This window comes from Athene cunicularia, assembly GCF_003259725.1.
Source record: "Athene cunicularia isolate RWA chromosome 5 unlocalized genomic scaffold, athCun1 chr5_part2, whole genome shotgun sequence".
NCBI lineage: Eukaryota > Metazoa > Chordata > Aves > Strigiformes > Strigidae > Athene > Athene cunicularia.
The window spans coordinates 4,637,810-4,657,072 of NW_020799102.1; the positions used below are offsets into that span (position 1 = coordinate 4,637,810).

At 41.8% G+C, this 19,263-nt stretch overlaps 1 protein-coding gene across 1 annotated transcript in view; it reads right to left on the reverse strand.

The window, feature by feature from the left end:
• Window positions 1-5,138: 5,138 nt before the first annotated feature.
• Window positions 5,139-19,263, reverse strand: part of ABCC8 (ATP binding cassette subfamily C member 8) — a 77,037-nt gene continuing 62,912 nt past the window's right edge. Inside the window, exons 29-38 of the mRNA XM_026850167.1 lie at window positions 16,216-16,318; window positions 14,687-14,800; window positions 13,930-14,050; window positions 13,638-13,768; window positions 12,858-12,936; window positions 11,878-11,986; window positions 10,205-10,308; window positions 9,210-9,343; window positions 7,850-7,912; window positions 5,139-5,739 (exon numbers count right to left, since the gene is read on the reverse strand). Of these exons, the coding sequence (XP_026705968.1) occupies window positions 5,602-5,739; window positions 7,850-7,912; window positions 9,210-9,343; window positions 10,205-10,308; window positions 11,878-11,986; window positions 12,858-12,936; window positions 13,638-13,768; window positions 13,930-14,050; window positions 14,687-14,800; window positions 16,216-16,318 (1,096 nt within the window). The 3' untranslated portion in view covers window positions 5,139-5,601. The remainder of the gene's footprint in view (window positions 5,740-7,849; window positions 7,913-9,209; window positions 9,344-10,204; window positions 10,309-11,877; window positions 11,987-12,857; window positions 12,937-13,637; window positions 13,769-13,929; window positions 14,051-14,686; window positions 14,801-16,215; window positions 16,319-19,263) is intronic.

The window sequence follows — 19,263 nt, forward strand, 5'->3', positions numbered from 1 at the left end:
GCTCGACCGCTCCCGGTCTCCATGTTGCGGTTGCCGAGCCGGTACCGGCCCCTCAGCCAGCTCCGAGGAGGCTGGGGGGGGAGGACGAGGGGGCTGAGGCGTTCCCGCCTGAACGGGAGGAGCTGAAGCTCCTCAGCGTCGCCCTGTGGGAAGGGAAGGGGGGAGCCGAGCCCCCGAGTGCTCCCCGGTGAGAGCTGGCTGCTTTTCTTTACCTTTTTACCTCAGTTTTTGATTATTTATTTTTTTTTTTTCCCCCCTAAAGAAAGGGGAGGTGGCATTTCAGGCCGCGGTGGTGTGAGCAGCCCCCTTTCCTCACAGCGGATTTTCTGTAAATATTTGTTCGAGGATGGATTTACTGCCAGGCTTCCCATTAACAGCCAGGTTTGCAGGGTGGTGTGGTTTCAAGCCGGGCAATTATTCCGTCAAATAGAAAACAAAATGGTGCTGGGGATGCTTTTAAAGGAAATCTTGAATGAAAAAAAATTTAAAATCCTGAAATTCACCTGCGCATCTTCCTGTAAGCAGGAGGAAAGCATTTGTCTGATGAATCGGGCAGGCAGTGGTAGGAAATGTGCTTGAAGAGGCCAGGTCCAAGACCATAATGGTTAAACTGAGACCTGGAATTAAGAGGGGGTCGTTTGCGCTTACAAAATTTGCTATTTACCCTTGAGTAGGGAAGGATTTGTCTGAAAGAACTTGCTTCTGAAATGACATGCTCTGTAACAGCCGCTGAGTGCACAGGAGAACATCTACTGCCCAAATAACAGTAAAAGTTGCAGAACAAGGATCCGGCTGCAAATGGTTAACCCAGGGTGACATGAACTTCCAGGCAGGCATCAAAATCACCAGAAGAGGCACCAAAAGGAGACAGGAGGCTAGAACCTGTGTGTTGGGGGTATGATGTCTGTGACGTGGGTCTAAGGGTGTTCCTTTGTGGTAAGAGACATTTTTAAAAAACACTCCGATATGATTGCTCCGTTGTTTCAACAGCAATATTCTCATTCATGTGTTCACTTACTCTGATTTAAATATTGTGTTTCTATTTCAGTTTAGGCACCAAAATGGTAGAGTTGCTAAAGCATCCCAGGATATCTGGATAACAGGTTTTTCTTCAGTGCCAGTGGGTTTATGATTATGTGTTTCAAGTTGTATGTGTCCATGGACTTCCCCTCCAGTTTTGGCTCCGAGTGCCATGGCACAGCAGTTGTTGGCAGGGATTGCCTGGTTGATGGTTGGGAGCCAGCCAGTTGGGCTTGAAATTAACTTTCACCACCTACAACTACTTACTGTGGCCCACCTAAGGATTTCAGAATCGTAGTTTTAAGTATGAGCTCTCTGAGCAGTCATTATAAGTCTTGTAATGAAACGATTACTGTTCCTTTAGACTATTTCTACTTTCTATGTACAAATAGTTGCATGTCCTTGGACACATGGAATTCCATCCCAAACACTCCACAATTTCTCCTGTTCTGGGTTGTCTTTCTTGCCGCTTTGATAAATAAAACTAATATGACCACAGGGTGTGCTGGCATCTGGCTGCCAGGCCATTGTTTAGCCAACATACCTCCCCTTTCCTTGTATCGCTTTCTCTGCTAGACATTTTTTGTGTGCATGCTCGAATATGTCACCTGCACCTACACTTTAAGTACATGGTTTATATATACAATTTAACTTTTAAGAAATGTTTATTTTTTATACTTTTCTTTCTAAGCATTTGAAAAAAACCCAAATGGATCAAGCAATTTGAAGATTTACTTGTCAAAGGCGTGGTGCTCATGGGAGCTTATAGTTGATGGGAGCTCACAGCAACTTCCAGCATTTTGAAGTGAGCATGAAGAGGCTCTGCACCACCATGCAGTTCACTGGTAACACTCTTTTGCAGATAATGTACATGGGTACCTCATACACTGGTATCTCCCACTCTTTTGCAGAGACAGACCTATTCAAGAGGCAGTCATGCCTTTCGTGCCATTTTCCCTTACTCTTTTCTAACCGTTGTCTTATTCTGTACTTTTTCCTCCAGAGGGCGGTAACTACATGAATGTAGAATTAAAAAAAACCAAAAACAAACAACCCAAACAAAGCGTGCCAGCAAGGAGTGTTTTAAAAGAGAAAGGTAAATTTCTTCACAGTCTGGTGCTAGGAATGACCCACGGAGCCTGCTACAGCAATGGGTGTTGGTTTTAGGAATCCTGGGCTTCGGAGAGCAAGAAGGGTGTTTCCTTGTTTCCACTTCTGTTCTTTATTGGGACTGTCATTTGCCACTTCTTTTCCTTCACCTCTGAGCACTTGTTGGCTGAGATGGGACAGCAAAGCAAGTGGCTTCTACTAAAGAATTTCTAAAGCAGAGTAAAGAGAAGCCCTGTCTTTGTGGATCAACTGACAGATACTTAAAAGAAAAAAGTGACAGATCTTCTGAGTGAGCCAACATATTTGTGTTAAGAGCTGCTGCACAAGTTGGGTTCACAGGAATGAACAATCCCACTCTGCTGTACTGAATCATGAGGAGTAAGTTTTTCTACCCACAAAATAGGTTTTACATTTCAAAACTCCACGCCCTTCCCCCTTCCCCTTAATTTTAAGGCTCTCGAAGAAGATAGTATAACTGTTAGATTAAAATGTAGTTGGCACTATGGTATTACTCTGCCTTTGGAAGAGAGTAGACCTTTCTTTCAAAGGCTACCCAGTGCTAGCCTAACATCAATTAAACCTCCCGCCTGCCCTTGCTGTACAAGGGGGGAGGCAGAAGAGAAGAGGTGGGAGGTGGTTATGCAGAGCTGCAGGGGAAGGCGTGAGCAGAGCTGGCTAAGGCAGCAGCACGCTGTGCTCCCCGGCCTTCCGAGGAAATAGCGTCCCCCTAGAACAGGATGAAATGGCCATGCTAAGACAAGGGGGTCAATGCTGTAAGGGTTTTTGTATAATAGGAACATTTATAGAAAGCAAACAAAATAAACCAGACCCTGGCTGCACCTCTGTGGGCATGCTATCCCACTAACACCATTGGGACTGAGCTGCGTCCCATCCCGGAGGAGAAATGTAAGTCTGGACATGGCAGCTCCCCTCAGCAGCTTCACCTGGCTGCTCTGGGGCTGTCTTGCACCCATCTGAGTACAGCACTTTGCTTAGCAGTGCTTCACTGCCATGCAGAATACAGTTGTGTGCCTGGTTGAACTGGCGCCTTCCGAAACGCCTCTCTTGAGGCAACAGGTTTAATCACTCAGATAATGGCAGTGAGCCTCCCACCATAGAATAATTTTCTTTGACACAGCTTCTGGTCACTGCTGAGACTCTAACCCTTTGGGGTTAGGGGACAGAAAGCCCCTCAGACTTGACCCCCATATGAACAAGAGTAGATAAAATGTGCTGAGGAATGGTGAAGTGTGTTCTGTCCAAGTGGTAGCTGAGAGGCCTCCCTGTTCACACGTATTTATCCAGCAGTGTGGTACTATTAATCACTGGATGTGAACCAACTCGCCCTACTCTCCTGCAATGCTGCTTTGTGAAATATGAGCCCCATTTATGATGGAAACACATGACACTTTGAGGTCTTATTTCTTAAGATATATATAGATATAGATTCCTTAAGATATAATATAGTCTCTTAGTGACATGCTGTGTCCTTCACTCCCTTGCATTCTTTTCCAGGTAAGGTTGTCAAGCTTGTGGAAGAGGAGCTAGTCCAAACTGCAGTGTCAAATCCCAAGCAATTTATTAAAAGCATATGAAACCTCACTTCTCTGTACCTCTCCTCTTGCCCTTAGGATTTAGGATCTTCCACAGAGGGTTACAAAGCTTCTCTCTGCAGCATGAGTTTGTGATGCCCTGTGCAGTGATGTTTTATGGGATGAGATCCTGCCCTCGACCAGTGCTGGGCAGCTAGGCCACAGCAGGGGCAGGAGCTGTAGGAGAAACCTGCCCTGTGCACACTGTGCCCTTCTGCTACCCTGGAAGGACAGGCACCTGGCTCCCCTTCCTCCTCTCTCAGCCTCAACAGATGCCTGGCAGCCCAGGGTGAATAATTCTGCAGCTGTTCTCCCTTTGAAGCTGCCCAGCAAAATGATTCCCTGGAAGAGGCGGTATCTCCCACCTGTCCATTTTCTTTCTTCATCTGTAGCTGGCAAGGGCAGAGCTCATGCTCTGTCATCTGCACCACCTTTGCTGTTGCTCACGCTCCACTCTCCCCTTGGTTATGTTCTCTGGCACCAGTTTAATGCCCTTAGATATCACACAAATAACAGCAGGCAGATGCTGTAAATACTCGTCTGTGGAACTGGTAGCACTACTTAAACAGCAACAACAGTTCTTCAGTTTTCGTTGTTCCCTGCTGCAGTGCTAGAAGTAATGCATTAAAAATATCACATATCCCATGAGAACACTGAGATGTCTTTTTCTAGAAAATAAAGCCTTTAAAAAACAGATCGCAAATTAATTGAGCAAGCTAAAGAGATTTTAAAAAGGGTTTTCCCAAGTACTAGGAATTCTTCAAAAAGGAGAAGGGGACAAAAATCGATGTAAAGCCAAAGTTGCTATAGAAAGAATAATGTTGAAAAATTCGTTGTGGCCTTCCACTCAGTCTTTGGCATTCTAACCCCTTAGCAAATCAATCCTGGCACGATTGTCACAATGAATCCATAGGGCAGGGCTAAGGAGTTCTTCAGTTGGATTAGGATAATTTCAGTGATTGCAGGTTATCTTAATAAGTATATATAATTCATTGGTAAAGATCACAGTGAATCTAGAAAAAGTGTGACAGTGGGCGAAAGACATGAAACTAGGAGACAATGAGTCAAGCTCTCATGGCTCTGAGATACAATGAAAGGTTTAATGCTGTTTATTTACCAGATCTGGAGGGATAATTTCCAGACAAATGTGTACGTCTGTCATGCTCTGGAAACAGTGCGCATTAAACACTGGTATTTTGTCACAACCTGCTTCCTCTTCGCTTCCTCACAGTGCGGGAGGGAGCTGGGCTCAGTCCCGTTTGGAATCAGTGCAATACAGTGATTCAATGGGGGTAGAGGTGAAGCAGCCTAAGAAACACTAAAGGAACTGGCTTGTGATTAATTTCTAAAAAGTATTAAGGAGAGACCAAGAGACACAGGAATGATCAATAAACCACAAAATAAAAAAAAGGGTTTATAGATTTTATATTTAGATATTAAAGCTTTACAGAGTCATATCATTAAAAGAGATACAAGCTTTTGAGAAATACCTTTGGTATATAATTTTTCCTTTTGCATTTAGTCAGCCATGAGCATTATCTACAGAGGGGCTCTGACGCATAAAAAATAACATGTTAATAAAATGACAGGAGCAGTTTAAGAGTTACATAAAAACTCCATGCTGGTTATGTTTGATGAGTATCCTGTCATATTTCACCCATGTAGTTTTTTTCAACTATATTTCATAATTCTTTGGTAGCAAATAAGAACAAGAGTAGTAGTATACAAAAAGGAAAGTACATGCTTCAGGTGGAGAAAAATGGCCCATTTTATTAAAAAAGGAAAACCTCGATTTATTATGAAATATTATTTATTTACAGGTATTTTACATTTTTAGAAAATAATACAATTGTACTTTAAAATGCTTCATTTATTTTTATTACTTATCTGCTTGTACAAAAGAAGCAAAGACACTGTCTTCTTGTTCTAGCAGAACCTCAGGCTTGTCATATTCCAAAATAACCCCTCTCTTCATTACAATAACCAAGTCTGCGTTGAGGATCGTGTGCACGCGGTGCTGGAAAGCAAATAATACAAAATGCCACTTCAGTCTATCAGACATAGTCCAGGGTAAGACAGACTTCTAGAAATTAATTTTCCTGACAATTTCAAGTTTGATTAAGGCTACTTAACCTACTTCTCATCCTAATTTACTGTGCAAATACTGCAGATAAATATACAGGCCCAGAGCCACGTGGATATTCAAGTACCTAAACTGCACACAGGTCCTCGAGTATGAAGAGTCACCCGAGTCCAGACTGTGCTGTCCGGGCCAGCAGCCCTGCCACTGCATGGTGCCATGGGAAGGCAGCTGGGAAGAGTGGGGACAGGGCATGCCAGTGAGTATTCTCCCAGCCCTGGACTGCCTCTGCATCAGGGGTGTCCCTGAGATTGCTGTGGTTTGTCTTTGTCAAACTGAATAGGTCCCTCCTCTAGGACCTTGCCTGTGTCTTCTCTTGAGCTCTCACAAACGTTTTGCATCCACATCCCTTGGGAAAGATTTTTCCAGGCCTGCTCGCTACTGCATGAACAAGTACCCCCTTTCATATGCTCTGGGACTCGCTGCTCAGAGATTCATCTGATGCCTCTTCCCCCTTGCCTCATCATTTTGCAGACCTCTCTCACACGTCCTTACTCTCTGCAGGCAGAAGAGGCCTAGCCTACTCAGCTGCTCCCCTCAAGGGGCAGTTCTAAGCCTCAGATCATCCTCGTGCTTCTCAACATTTCTCAGGTGTAATGTACGTGCAATGTACACAAAATCTTCAAGGTATGTGCAAATTATGGACTTATATGATGGTATGATGTTTTCTTTTTGGTTCTCCACCCTTTTCCTAGTAAGCCCTAACATGTGATTGTTTTAATGGGAAGAAACTTCCCCAGTTCTTTCCACAGTGCATACTGGAAATAATTAATTTAGATTTTCTGCAGTGCTGTTATCTTTCCTGAGCTTTCTTTTCAGGTATTGATCACCAAATGGCCCTATAGATTGACAGACTTCTTACTCCTGGTATGTTTCATGGATTCAGGGGTTCCTTATCAGTTTTGATGGCTTCCAAAAGCTGCTCTCATACTTCTTTTTTTTTTCCCCCTGCTTTATTGCATTTTCACATGTAATATGCCAGAACTTATGATCATTTCTGTTTTCTTTATTTGTCTGGAAGTTCAGATCTACAAGAATGCCTTGTTGTTTCAAATAGTATTTATTTGTTTAGCCATACGAGCTTCTTTCTATCCTTACTCAAGCCTTTCCTAACAAATAGCCCTGGGATTTTTGAATAAAATCCTTCAGTAATTTCCACAATACCTATCAGATTCCATTTTCTTCACTTTCTCTTTTAGCTTTTTTCCCCCCCATTTATTTCTAAGTTTTGTTTTTTGCAAGCCTCCTCAATTTTATGGAATTCCACTATTTAAAGTTGACTCACTGCATTGGAATTTTGGGTCTGTATTACTCCTGCAGAGATATTTAATTTCAGAATACTCTGGCATATCCCTGAAATAGGTGTATTTTTAGAAAATAGAGGACTAAAAGATATGTATTACTTCTGACATATCTGTTGAGCCAGCTGCTTTGATTCAGGTCAAATCTCTTTCATAAACCTTTTTTTTTTATACTCAAGATCTTTGTACAATCACTTCAAGAATATGCAAGCTTAAATTCAATCACTGTCAACAGGGATGGAATGTTTATTTTTCAAACTTACTATGATTTTCATTTATTTGTTTAAATTCTGAAATGTAATTGCTTTATCCAGTGGCAGAACTATTACACAATTTTACTTGTCCTTATTTAAAGGATTATTATAGCTTGATGAAATTTAGTCTTAGATTTCACATTAGTCAAAGTCTTATTATATTTTAAATTAGCCTAAAATGGGTAACAGAAAATAGATTACTTAAATTACGTGCCTTTACAGGCAATCAGACTTAGCATCATGCAACACATTTAAGAAGCTGTTGTTATGTATTTAAATAAGAAAGCAGTTTAAAATGGAAAAGAAAGCTTACACTTAGACATCAATTTAAAAAAAAGATTAATGGCGAAATGAACACATTTAACATTGACAAGAATTGACTAATGTAGCACTTCTTGCTTGCAATAGAACGGCAGCAGAGACTGTACTTACTGCTATTGTAACCACAGTACGGTCAGCAAACGCAGTCATGACTACCTTCTGGAGGATGTTCTCCTGCGTAAAGCAAAGCATTAGTTGCTTTTCAAACCACAGAAGTTGCATGATAGACACACAGACACTAAGAAGGCTTAAGTAACCAAATGATTTTATTGACATACTTTTACTGACCCTTTGTTGCAGAAAAAGTTAACTACATGCCAGAACTAAGCCAGAGTCTGGTCTCATTATCCAGCCCTGCTCGTGCCTGCCAGCCTCAGCCCCTGGCTTTTGGTGCCCTGCCCCAAGCCCCTCTGATCCTGACCTTGGTTTTACAGTGGAGGGATGGAAGGTCAATCTGGGGTCCTGCCAGGCTGTCCTGCCTGCATGTTGGTGCCTCTGCCGTGTGTTCCTCACCCTACTGGAGCCTGGGAGTGTCCCCACGCACTGGGGACATCTAACACCAAGGGGGGCAGGGATAAGCAAGGCAGTGTGCTGCACCTGGGTATTTAACAGCCCAGATGATATTTAAGATGGTCTTAACATACATAGTTCTCACTCAACAAGTACTCATCCCTTGCTATTTAGGAAACGTTCTGTACCAAACTGTAGAAATGTCTCTAGCACAGATGCCTTTCTTTGCTCTTATCTGTTCTTTAGATATGTACCTCAAGGAGAAACTATATCCTCAATGCATCAAAATTCAAAATGTGTGTTTTAACTGGGCTGCGTACAGTCTAATTCTCAACCTTATTGACACCCAGCACACTAAAAATTGTACCTGTTATGATAAAACCTTCCCATTATATTCTTTACTCATAGAATAATCATGAAGACGACATTTCTCAAAACAGAGGGAAACAAAAAAATCTTAAGAATGTACTGTTCTATTTGGCTAAAATCCAGACAGTGCACTATTAGTGTGTGGTTTAACCTCTGTCTAGCAATTTCAGACAATTAATGCAATAATCCACTATGTCTTTTCTAGGTCTCTGATTATTTCCTCGATTCTACTTTCAAACCTTCTAACTTCCTGACTTGTCCTGTCCACCATGTGGGGGAAATTTGCCTGTTTGCCAATTTACCCTTCACTGCCCACCCCAGCTGACCTTTCAAAGCATTGTTTACTTTAGGAAATCAAACCACCAATGAAAATAACATGCTTCATTTTCCTAATGCAAGCAATGCTGGAATAAATATTAACCCCCCAATAAAACCATTTAAAAGCTCTTTAGATCAGTTAGCAATGAGTCACAACTCCCTGGACTGTAAACACGTCTGCACTAAATATGGTGTAACCATATTATAGAGTAGACAGAACTGCAGTTGTCTTCCCCTCAAGAAAGACAAGAAATCAGAAACACTCCAAACTCACCGTTGCCATGTCAATAGATGCCGTGGCTTCATCCATGATGAAGATGCTCGTCTTCCGCACAAAAGCCCTTGCTAGGCAGAACAGCTGTCTCTGGCCCTGGCTAAAGTTTTCACCTCCTTCTGTGACTATAGCATCTGGAAATGATAGAGCAAAACCGCTATTATGGGGTGTGCGCCTGTGTGTGTGTGTGTATGAGAGGGTCAGATCAGAGTGGAGCAGCTGCTTGGAAAATAATGTCTCACTTTCAGCATAAGGATTTTCAAAGTAACATTTCCTACGGCTGCAGCTGCTGGTGACCCAATTTTGCCTGTTTATATCCAATGTTCAAAACAACAAGCACTTCTGTCTCATGATATTCTTTACATCTATTAGACAAAGTAGCTAAGGATGTTTAAGAGCAAGTGGCTCTGGAACATACGCAGTCATGCAGTCTAGGACACTGCACCCCCTGTCAAAGTGGCATCCACCATTCCTTCACCCTAAGGCTGTATAACCATTTTTATGGTGTGTTGTTTTTTGATTTTTTTTTTTTTTTGTGGGTTTTTTTTAATGTGTTGGGTTTTTTTTTGGTTTGGGTTTGTTTGGTTCTTTTTTTTCATGGCCAAATGATTCACACCTTTAAGTTTCTGAAATCTTCCTTCCTGGACACAACTATTGGAAAATACAAAAGAACATATTCTAGGTAACACCTGACTTCTTGACACCTTATATGAATTCACAAGGCCTGTAAACCTCAGTGCTTCATTACAAAGACATATTGCAATACAATAATTTTGCCACTGATTTGAATAGAAAGATGATTCTGCCCTGCTGGTGCAGTTGGTAAGGGAGTTAGGTGAATGCAGGGCCTTTGCCTGCTGGCAAGCACTTTTTGTCACCTTCCATAAACCTAAAAAGCTTTTTCTCCAGCAGCTACCTTTTGAATACACAGTAAATGTGAAACAGGACTGTTATGAACACTGGAAGGAATCTTCTCGAGAAGGAAGTCTTGTTACCTAGGCCCCCAGGGAGCGCTTTCACCACATGCTTGAGCTGTGCTATTTCCAGTGCTTCCCACAGCATGCTGTCAGTGCACTTCTTCTCAGGGTCCAAGTTAAACCTACAGTTATGTGTAATTCAAGAATATCAGTCAATATAAACTTCTGCAACGTACTACTTCTTTTAGTGTTCTTAGAAACAAACTTGCACGTAATCAGAATCATATGTTAAAGATCTGGGTGAGCCTGATTCTGATCTATCATTGGTATAAATCTATGGCATTCTGTGGACTTGGCTAACATTTATCCCAGTAAGATTAAGAACACTCTTTCAAGTTGAGCCTAACAGTAAAAGCTTTCTATTTTGCAGACCTTTGTGGTTTTAGAATTTATTTTGTTCTGAATAAAGTAGAGAAATTCTTATGTTTTATTAGAAAAAGCTCTGAAGAAAAAAACCTGTGAATATAATCAGTTGAAATTAACATTCATTTTTTAACGAAGCCAAAATTCTACCATCTCTCCTTTTAAATCCAATGTGTGTCTGTTCTTTACTGCTATAGGAATGTTGAACAGAACAATCAAGATTAATACTGAATTATGAAATGCAAGTCTTCACTACAACTGAACAAATCTTGGATTTATGACAGATGAATGTTATTTTAGCTTGCTGTAGCCCAGAAATAATAGCAACAAATGTGAATCTCATATCATCTTAGTGTATAGAATGAGAATCAGAAATAAATGATTCAATGGTGCGTAATACTTTTTGGTTTTACTTTTTATTCCTACTGTGCGTGCTGTGAATGATGCTGGCCTAAATAAATTTTTTAATAGGTTAATGAAACAAAGGTATAGAGTCATCTCATCTTCTGACATGAATGAACCATGCTCTATTCAGGCAAGTTCAGGAGATAATCCTGGCATCTGTATTAGTATGGAGTCAGCGAACCACAGAAGCCTGTATCATTTTCAGTGAACTCTGATGACTTTTATGTAGAAACTGTAACTGCAGGTGATCTAACTCTGCACTGAGGCTTGTACTGTTCCTTTCTAAGGTAAATACCACAGACATAGGGAAGGACATTTGTCTGAAACTGTGGAGCTTTTTGCCACTGTTTCTACTGCATCATCCTCTCAGAGAAAGAGGGGGGTGAAAAAAAAACCAAGGCATTTGTTCTTACAGAAGAAGAAACGTCTCCAAGACTAGAAAATCAGCACGGATAGAGGCTCCAGGATAAAATACCCCAGACCTCCCCTAGTACTTCTCACGTTGTTATATTGCTTCCCCTTTTTCTACATCAGTTTTTTAGTCTGCATTTTTTCCATCTCATTTTTTAAGGCAGACAGATGGAAACAGATGCAGGAGAAAGAAGGTTTCAAGAAGTGCTGAGTGGTTATGGGATCAGTGAGCTAAACCAGTTACTCAATCCTGAAGGAATCACTAAGTGACTTTCCCTACTTCCCAGGCAGGGAATGCCTTGGTGCTGCCCAGGCTCGGGCACTGGGAAGGTGCCATCTGGCAGGCGTGGGGAAAAAGCACAGGCAGGAGGCAGGGATCCCCCTGCTCCAACTGAGGACACCGGAATTGAACAGTTTGCCATCAGCAATTCTGTAAGAGTCACTATATGGTATAATTATATCATGGCAAATAAGTCACTCTATGCTTTTTATTACTGGTGCTTAATGCTTACCGGATTGTTCCGCTGAATAAAATAGGATCTTGGAGAATGATTGACAGCCTGGATCTCAATGTCTGTAAGGGGAGCTTAGCAATATCTATACCATCAATGATAATCCTTCCTATTCAAAAGAAAACGGATAGTCAGCTAGTCTGTTCACCATGCCACACAGCTGCTGGCAAAGGCACGGCTCACTTTCAGCTCGCAATCAGCACAGCAGGAACAAGCCTTGAACTGCATATCCCCTTACTGACGAGACAAGTTTTGGTTAAGCAGCAAGCACAACTGTCTTGAGACTATGCCTCAGCTGGGAAGAACATAAAGTGTACCTGTAATCTTTTATGACTGATTGGACACACTACTTGTCTGCTTGACCATTATACACATCTATCGAACAACAAGTTACTTGAACCAGGGACTAGTTACCAAGAGGAACAAGTGTTTCAGAAAGCCAAATTGTTATTGAGAACTTTGAAATTTTATTTCCAGGTACAACTGTCTGGCTCCGCATAAGAGTCCTGTGGGTGATGTGGCTGGGAAACTGAGGCTAAAATTTTCTGAGATGCACAGGAAGACACTCCATGAGGTACATGGACATGGCACACAGAGCAGGAAATACGGCAGGAAATTCCAGGGCAGCAGGCCAAACTGCAATCCCCAGTTGCTGAGTTTTCCGGGCCCAGTGAGCCCTATATGTGCCTTGTGCATGGATCCTTCCTTGTACTTGAACGCCTCCCACTTTTATGGTTTGCTCTTACTGTTGTGATTTAACAGCACAAAAGGACTTTTGCTTCTGTCAAGTAGAATTTTTATTGATCCAGCTTATTAATGGCACAGCTGTTAGGTGACAGATGACATTGCATTTAAACAAGGCCAGAGAGTGTGTCCTGCAGATTCAAAAATCAAACTTCAAAGGTGCTGCTGTTGAGGAAAGGACTATCACAGCATCGTCAGGAGCTAAGCTTGACTGATATGAAAAAGTGTAATCTTACCCTCAAAAGTGTCAACCATTCTGAAAAATGCAAGAGAGAAAGAGGATTTTCCACTGCCTGTTCGGCCGCAGATCCCGATCTGTGACACAGAAAGCAGATCAACATCAGGTGAGCAGACATGGATAGTGTCTGTATTTGACTCTTAAGATGAGTGATGGAGGAGCTGTTCTGATCCCTGTGGCCTTCTGGCAGTTCAGCCAAACTGAACTGGCCATAACAAAGCCCCTAAATTCCCTCTTTGTCTTCAAGGGTCTGAGCATTTGGGGATAAACGAAGGACAGGTCTATACACAGGAACAATAGGATAGGGACAGAGGGGCAGAAGGAGGGCTAGGCAGTGCTGCAGGCAAAATGCAGGACCCTGAGGTGGCCTTGTTTAGCAGAAAAGACAAAAGCAAATGGGACTAAGGAGGAGAAAAACAGAGAAAAGAGATGCCATGAAGCAGAAATGATGGGAATAAAGGCAAGAGCGCCACACGGGAATGAAGGAAAGTAGGTCTAACACAGTCAAGGATCACTGTCACCGCTTTTGGCACTGCATGCTGACGGCAGGGCACTGGGATACTGAGAAGTGGTGTGTAGTTCTAACTTCTCACTCTACTGTATGCCTAAACACTCCAAACTAAGAAAGCCATAGACTTCTTTCCAGTGCACTACATGCTTTTGGAGCAAAAATTCTGTAATTCAGTCATCAAAACATACTGTGGTATGTTTTTTCAACTCTGATTTCTATGATGTGGTAGTCTATAAAAAGCTTCTCAGGATCACTACAGTTCTTTACCTTCTGTCCTGGAGAGATGTGGGCATTGACATGCTTTAGCACTGGCTTTAGGTTGCTGTCGTATCGGACACTGAGGTTCTGGATTTGGATCTCTCCTCTGTCTGGCCAGTTCTGGGGAATCTGTGAGGAAGCTGTACCAAGAGCACAGGGAAAAAAAAAACAAACCACCAGCCCTCTAATAATAAATTCATCAGCTCATTAAGTGATTTACTACATTTTTCATGGTAATACACTGTAAAATCATTAACATTTCAGCAAGCTCTTTCTGCATGCTGCACAAAACTGCACTTACAAAGGAGCCCTTCGTAATTTTCAGCTTCTGTTTTGAGAAGGCCATTGATTCTTTTCACTGCACCCAGCTGGATCTCCATGTCAGCCAGGTTACGAACCATCCAGTTCAGATAGTTAGACACCTGATGTAAAGCAAATACACTACTAAATTCCATATTTTAAGTAGTTTGCATCATTTGACCAGCATGCAGTTTATACTCCTCCACAGTAACACTTGTTCAGCCTTAATAAGCTGAAGCTGTGAATGAACTGTACAGTACACATCCACAGGGTGACAACAATGGCTAAAGGTTAAATTTCCTAACTGCAGTGCACAGATACTTTGCTACTATGGAGATCTGATCTACACCGACACGAAAGAGGGAGGGGAACAGCAAAGACAGGTGAAAAGACATCATCTTGGTAACTTAAGGTTTGACAGTCCAGAATGATGTACTGGGGCATAATTACAACTGATGCACTGAAAAAATATTCTTCACAATGGAAGACAATATAAAAAGATATGATGCAACTTGGCCATGTTTTGTTGACATATTTGAACTAATACTTCAAAAAAATATTATATCTAAAAACTGAAGAAAGCATACACTCAAATATGTCAAGCACTGAATGTGAACTGAAGTTAACACATGGTTTCAGTGATGTTACAGTACCCACTATAGATGTACAGACACCTTCGATCTTCCTGTTCATCTTTGTGCCCTGAAGAATTACAAAAAAATGTTTGGGAGAGACAGAAAGAGTCCTGAGATTCTTACCATAAGAGCATAGGTTAGTCCCAAGCCTACAAGTCCTGAAGGGAGTTTACTATACAGGCAACTGGTAATAGAAGTGACAGCTGCTATGAGTACCACACATGCTCCAATGTACTCCTGAAGGAATATGAATAAGCTCCATCACTATAAGTCTACAAATGAGTAAAATGTTCTCATAACTTTGCACACCAAACAACAAACCCATTGCACAGTTTGAAATACAGGCAGGAAACACCACAGAACTCCACACAGATCCTGCCTAGGAACCCATCCTCATTGCCTTTAGCATGGACGTGCTGTTTAGAAATGACCTGCTGTACACAGGAATCGCACCAAGACTCCTGATCTTCTTCGGGAGAAGTCAACACAGGTATCTTAAGCATGTAATGGGGGTGGCTGAAAGCGTGCAGCTGGTGTTACCTGGGGTGGGAGGGAAATGCTCGTGTGATCCTGTCTGTGAGCGGCTCCGCTCTGCGGCTGCTGCCGAGCTGCTGGGAGGCTCCGCTGTTGCCACTGAGCGGCTGCCATCCATATTTGTGCAAATAAGCTGTTCTGGCACAGCACGTATCTATTAGTTGGACTGTGTCCACCCATGAGGGGCTTTTGCTGCTTTAACTTAAATCACTGACTTCCCACAGACAAGGCTTTGAGTAAAACTATGTGGCAGACTAGGAAATGAACTGTGTAGGAGGGGAATGGTCACTCGTATTTGTACTGTTTAGTGACATAGGCATTGATCAGAATTAGGGACTTCAGGTGGCCTAGGAGTGAACATATAAAAGTGTAATAACATTTTACTTAAGTCATACTCAATATCTGAATTTAGGTAGTAAAAGCTACCAGCTAAATGGAGGTATACAGTGTGACATGAACTATGAGTTAACGCACACTTTAGCACATATAAAAGGAGCCCATGTTACCACAACAGCTGCACTACACCTGTATCTAACAAAGTCTGATACAAACATCACTGTCCACAACATAACACTCATTGATTTGCTTCTCAAGGAATTATTTTTGATAAATAATTTCTCATGCCAGGCCACTTTACTGAGTGCCCTAAGGAAAACAGGCACCTGAATAGCTTTGGTGTTCTTCAGATGACCCAAAACAGGTATAAACCTGTCTACGTCCTTCTGCTTATTAAGAGAGCTTCCAAGAAGTTGAAATGTTCCTGGGAGGTGACAAGGCAAAGGCCTGCTGACACTGACTCACACAGTCCCACAGAGGCATCCTGGCTGGCCGCACAGCTTGACCAGCTCTGATCACTCATCACACACAGAGGAGTCAATGTGACCTATAAAAACTATTCCTGTCTGGGAGAAACAGCTGCAGGCTATGGGGAAAATACATACTCATTCAGCTTCCAGGTTGGGTTGGGCACGTGTTTGTTACAGATAGACACAGATATAAAAGGTAAAGGTACAGCCTCAAAACCCAGATGAGGCCAGATAACTGTTGGATGCCTCATCAGATTGCTTGGAATTAAAGCAAATAAATTCGCTGTGGATACACAAAGGTAATGTACTTGCCATGCGGACTTCCAGCCAGCGATTGGCAGCTGTAAGGAAAAGGGAAGCAATGTTGTTGGAATCTGTGTATTCAAGAAGTTTTTGTCGAAATTTGGCTTCGTACCTAAGAAATAAAAGAAAAAGAAAAAAAGAAGAAAAGGGTCAGGCCTTGGAGTCTTGGAAAAATGTAAAAAATTAATTTCTGGGGGTATGTGTTCATGGACAGCTTGACACAGGGTCTAAATCAGCCTATCAATAATTCAGTGACATCTGTAGACATACTAGACACATGCAAACTGTATTTGTAAAGTATCTTCAGGAGTAAATGAATGTTGTTGCATTGATGAAACTCTGTATGGGAATTCTGGATCACACTGGGCATTTTCTAAATGTATTTTATTACGTGGTAACTCTAAGAGAGACAATTCTGAATCTAAAAAAATAAAAATATATATGAGAGAGGAATAGTACGTGCCTGTACTTCTGAAAAGAACTATTAATGCAGCAGAACACAGTTATTCTCAGTTAATAATATGAGCTCAAGTTCTAAAATTTCTACTACTGCAGTGCCTAGAAATTGTACCCATTTATAAAGTATAAATTCAAAGTACCTCCAGTCATTGTAGCTCCAGTGTTTGACAAACATGTTTGTCCTTATCACTTAAATGGAGCACTTTGGAAAACAAAAGTTCAAGCACATGATGCAACAAAAAGTAACAGGCTGGAGAGAACTGTGCTCCCCCCCCAGCCCCTAAATGAATTAGCCACAGAATACAAAATAAGGTTAATGACAAATAGGTCTGTTTACAGTTTATTACAATGGATCTGCACCCACTCATCAGCAGAGCTGCAACAATGAATTCTGCCTTGAATTCGGCAGATTTGGCAGATGATTCCCTGCTGCACCTATTCAGACCGGGCTCTTGGCAAGCACCCAAGTCAGGCAGTCACCCCTTTCAGCTGGGTGTATTTATTTGCACAGGTGTAAATTAATGTGATGTTAACAATAAAGCATAGCAACAATTATGTCTAATAATAAAGGAGAAGTCTGGCACAAGAGCCTTTTCCATGGTATTAACAGAAGCTTCAAGCCCTGAAGATCTAGTTTAAGCACCCAAATCTTGCCTTTTCCCCCTGCTTTATTACATCAGCAAGTTTAACCAACCTACTAATATCCCCTATAAAACTTTGCCCTATTTATATCCTTAACTATGATGGCTGCAACAAGCACCACTTATTTATAAACTCAGCCCTCCTTATACTGATACGAAAGATAGGATATTTGTTTCAGTGCAAAGTACACAGCTTAGAGAAGCTTTCAAATTTATTTTTTTTTTCTGCAGAGTATCTTAATTCTTCTTCTGAGTACAGTGTAATAAAGTTATGACTACATAAATCATTTAGCCTTTGAGGATAAGAAATAAGTACCACTTTGTGGAAATAATTTAGCTGTCCACAACTTAGCCAATGTGCCGAGACGCAAGAGACGTGTCTGCTGTGTGCAACGGGGAAGGGGCTGGGCTGGCTCCGAGCGTGTGGGTGAGCTGGCACAGCCTACAGCGGGTGTGCCCCAGAGCCAGCCTAGGTCAGGCAGTGCCCGGGCTCCTGAGCCCTGCCTTTCCTCGGGCTGATTACCCCCCGTGCCCTACCCTCAGAGATGGCTGTCCTGCTCCTGGACCCAACTCAGTCCCGTTTATCTTTTGTATCTCCATACCGTGAGGTATGATGTGATGCAGACACACCTTAGAAGATGTGAGGTGTGCACCATGAGCCAGTCATGCCTATGCACATGGACTGGGATGCAGACAAAGTTACCACTGTTGGTGGAGTACTGCAGAAATACCAGAATTTCTCTTTACAAAGTGTCCCCAGATTACCAGGCCTCTCAGAATACAGACTAGTCTTTGCAGAAGCCTTCACATTTACATTTTATTGATTATTTAACACCAACGCTATCTGAAGTGCCAGACAGCAAACTATAAATCAGGCCAGGACATCTGTTGAAGGTGTATTTATAGCTGCAGCAGTAGCTGTCTTTCTGGTTTCCCCCTGGATTTTTTTGGTACATTTTTCCATATGCATTCTGAGTAAGTGCAGGATGGAGAATTACCAAGGGTAAGGACACTCCAGGAGCAACTGGCACCTAACTTAATGACTGGATTCCTGAATTTGTGTTATTTTTAGGGATGCTCAAGCTAGCAAGTCTAAACTCTACTCCTGGTAATATGTTAGGCAGCTGAAAAGCTACACAGTTCTAAAAATAGCTAGGTTACCAGCTGATGTGAGAGGCTGGCAGGCAGGAGGAATACAGAACTTGAACACACATGGCTGTCTGGGTCAGAGACACATCAACGGCTGCAGATTTACAAAAAAGAAGGCACCAAACACAATCCTGTGATAGAGGAAGATATTTCAAGGTGACAGGAAGAATCAAGATGAAATGTTCCAAAAGACTGAAAATATTAGCTAGATCACACTGAATATTATTTACTGTATCAACACCTGAGAATATACAGCCATAATACTCTAAAGATTCTCTTGATGAAGTAGAAGAATATATGGATAAATAAGAAAAGCAAAAATTAAAAGAGAAATTGAATTTCCTTAAAAGTCAACAGAGACGTATCTACAAACTAGAGAACACTGTTGACTCTTAATGATTTAAATATCCAGTAACAGTAATTGATAATGGAAAATACTCTGCTCTTCTACCACTCTTCAAGAAGTTATCTTCAGTCAAAAAGAAACAAATTCATAAATTAAATAGATAAATAAATTCTTTCATTAAGCTATTTATATCCTATTTAGAATAGTTTAAGAAAAGTTAACTTTGTGCATTACTTCTATTACAAAATTATAGGTTAGGAGGAATAAGCACTACCATTTCAAAGACAGAATACTAATTATTCACTGGCAAAACGTGTAGACATCTAGATGAGATGGGTGTGGAAGAGAGTTGGCCACGTTTGAGCCAAGGGGGAAGAGCCAAGGACAGCACTAGTGTGGGGAAGGCGGCTGGGAAGCTCAGCAGTAGTTTTGCCGGTACCTCTACCAGTGGCAGCGTGACTG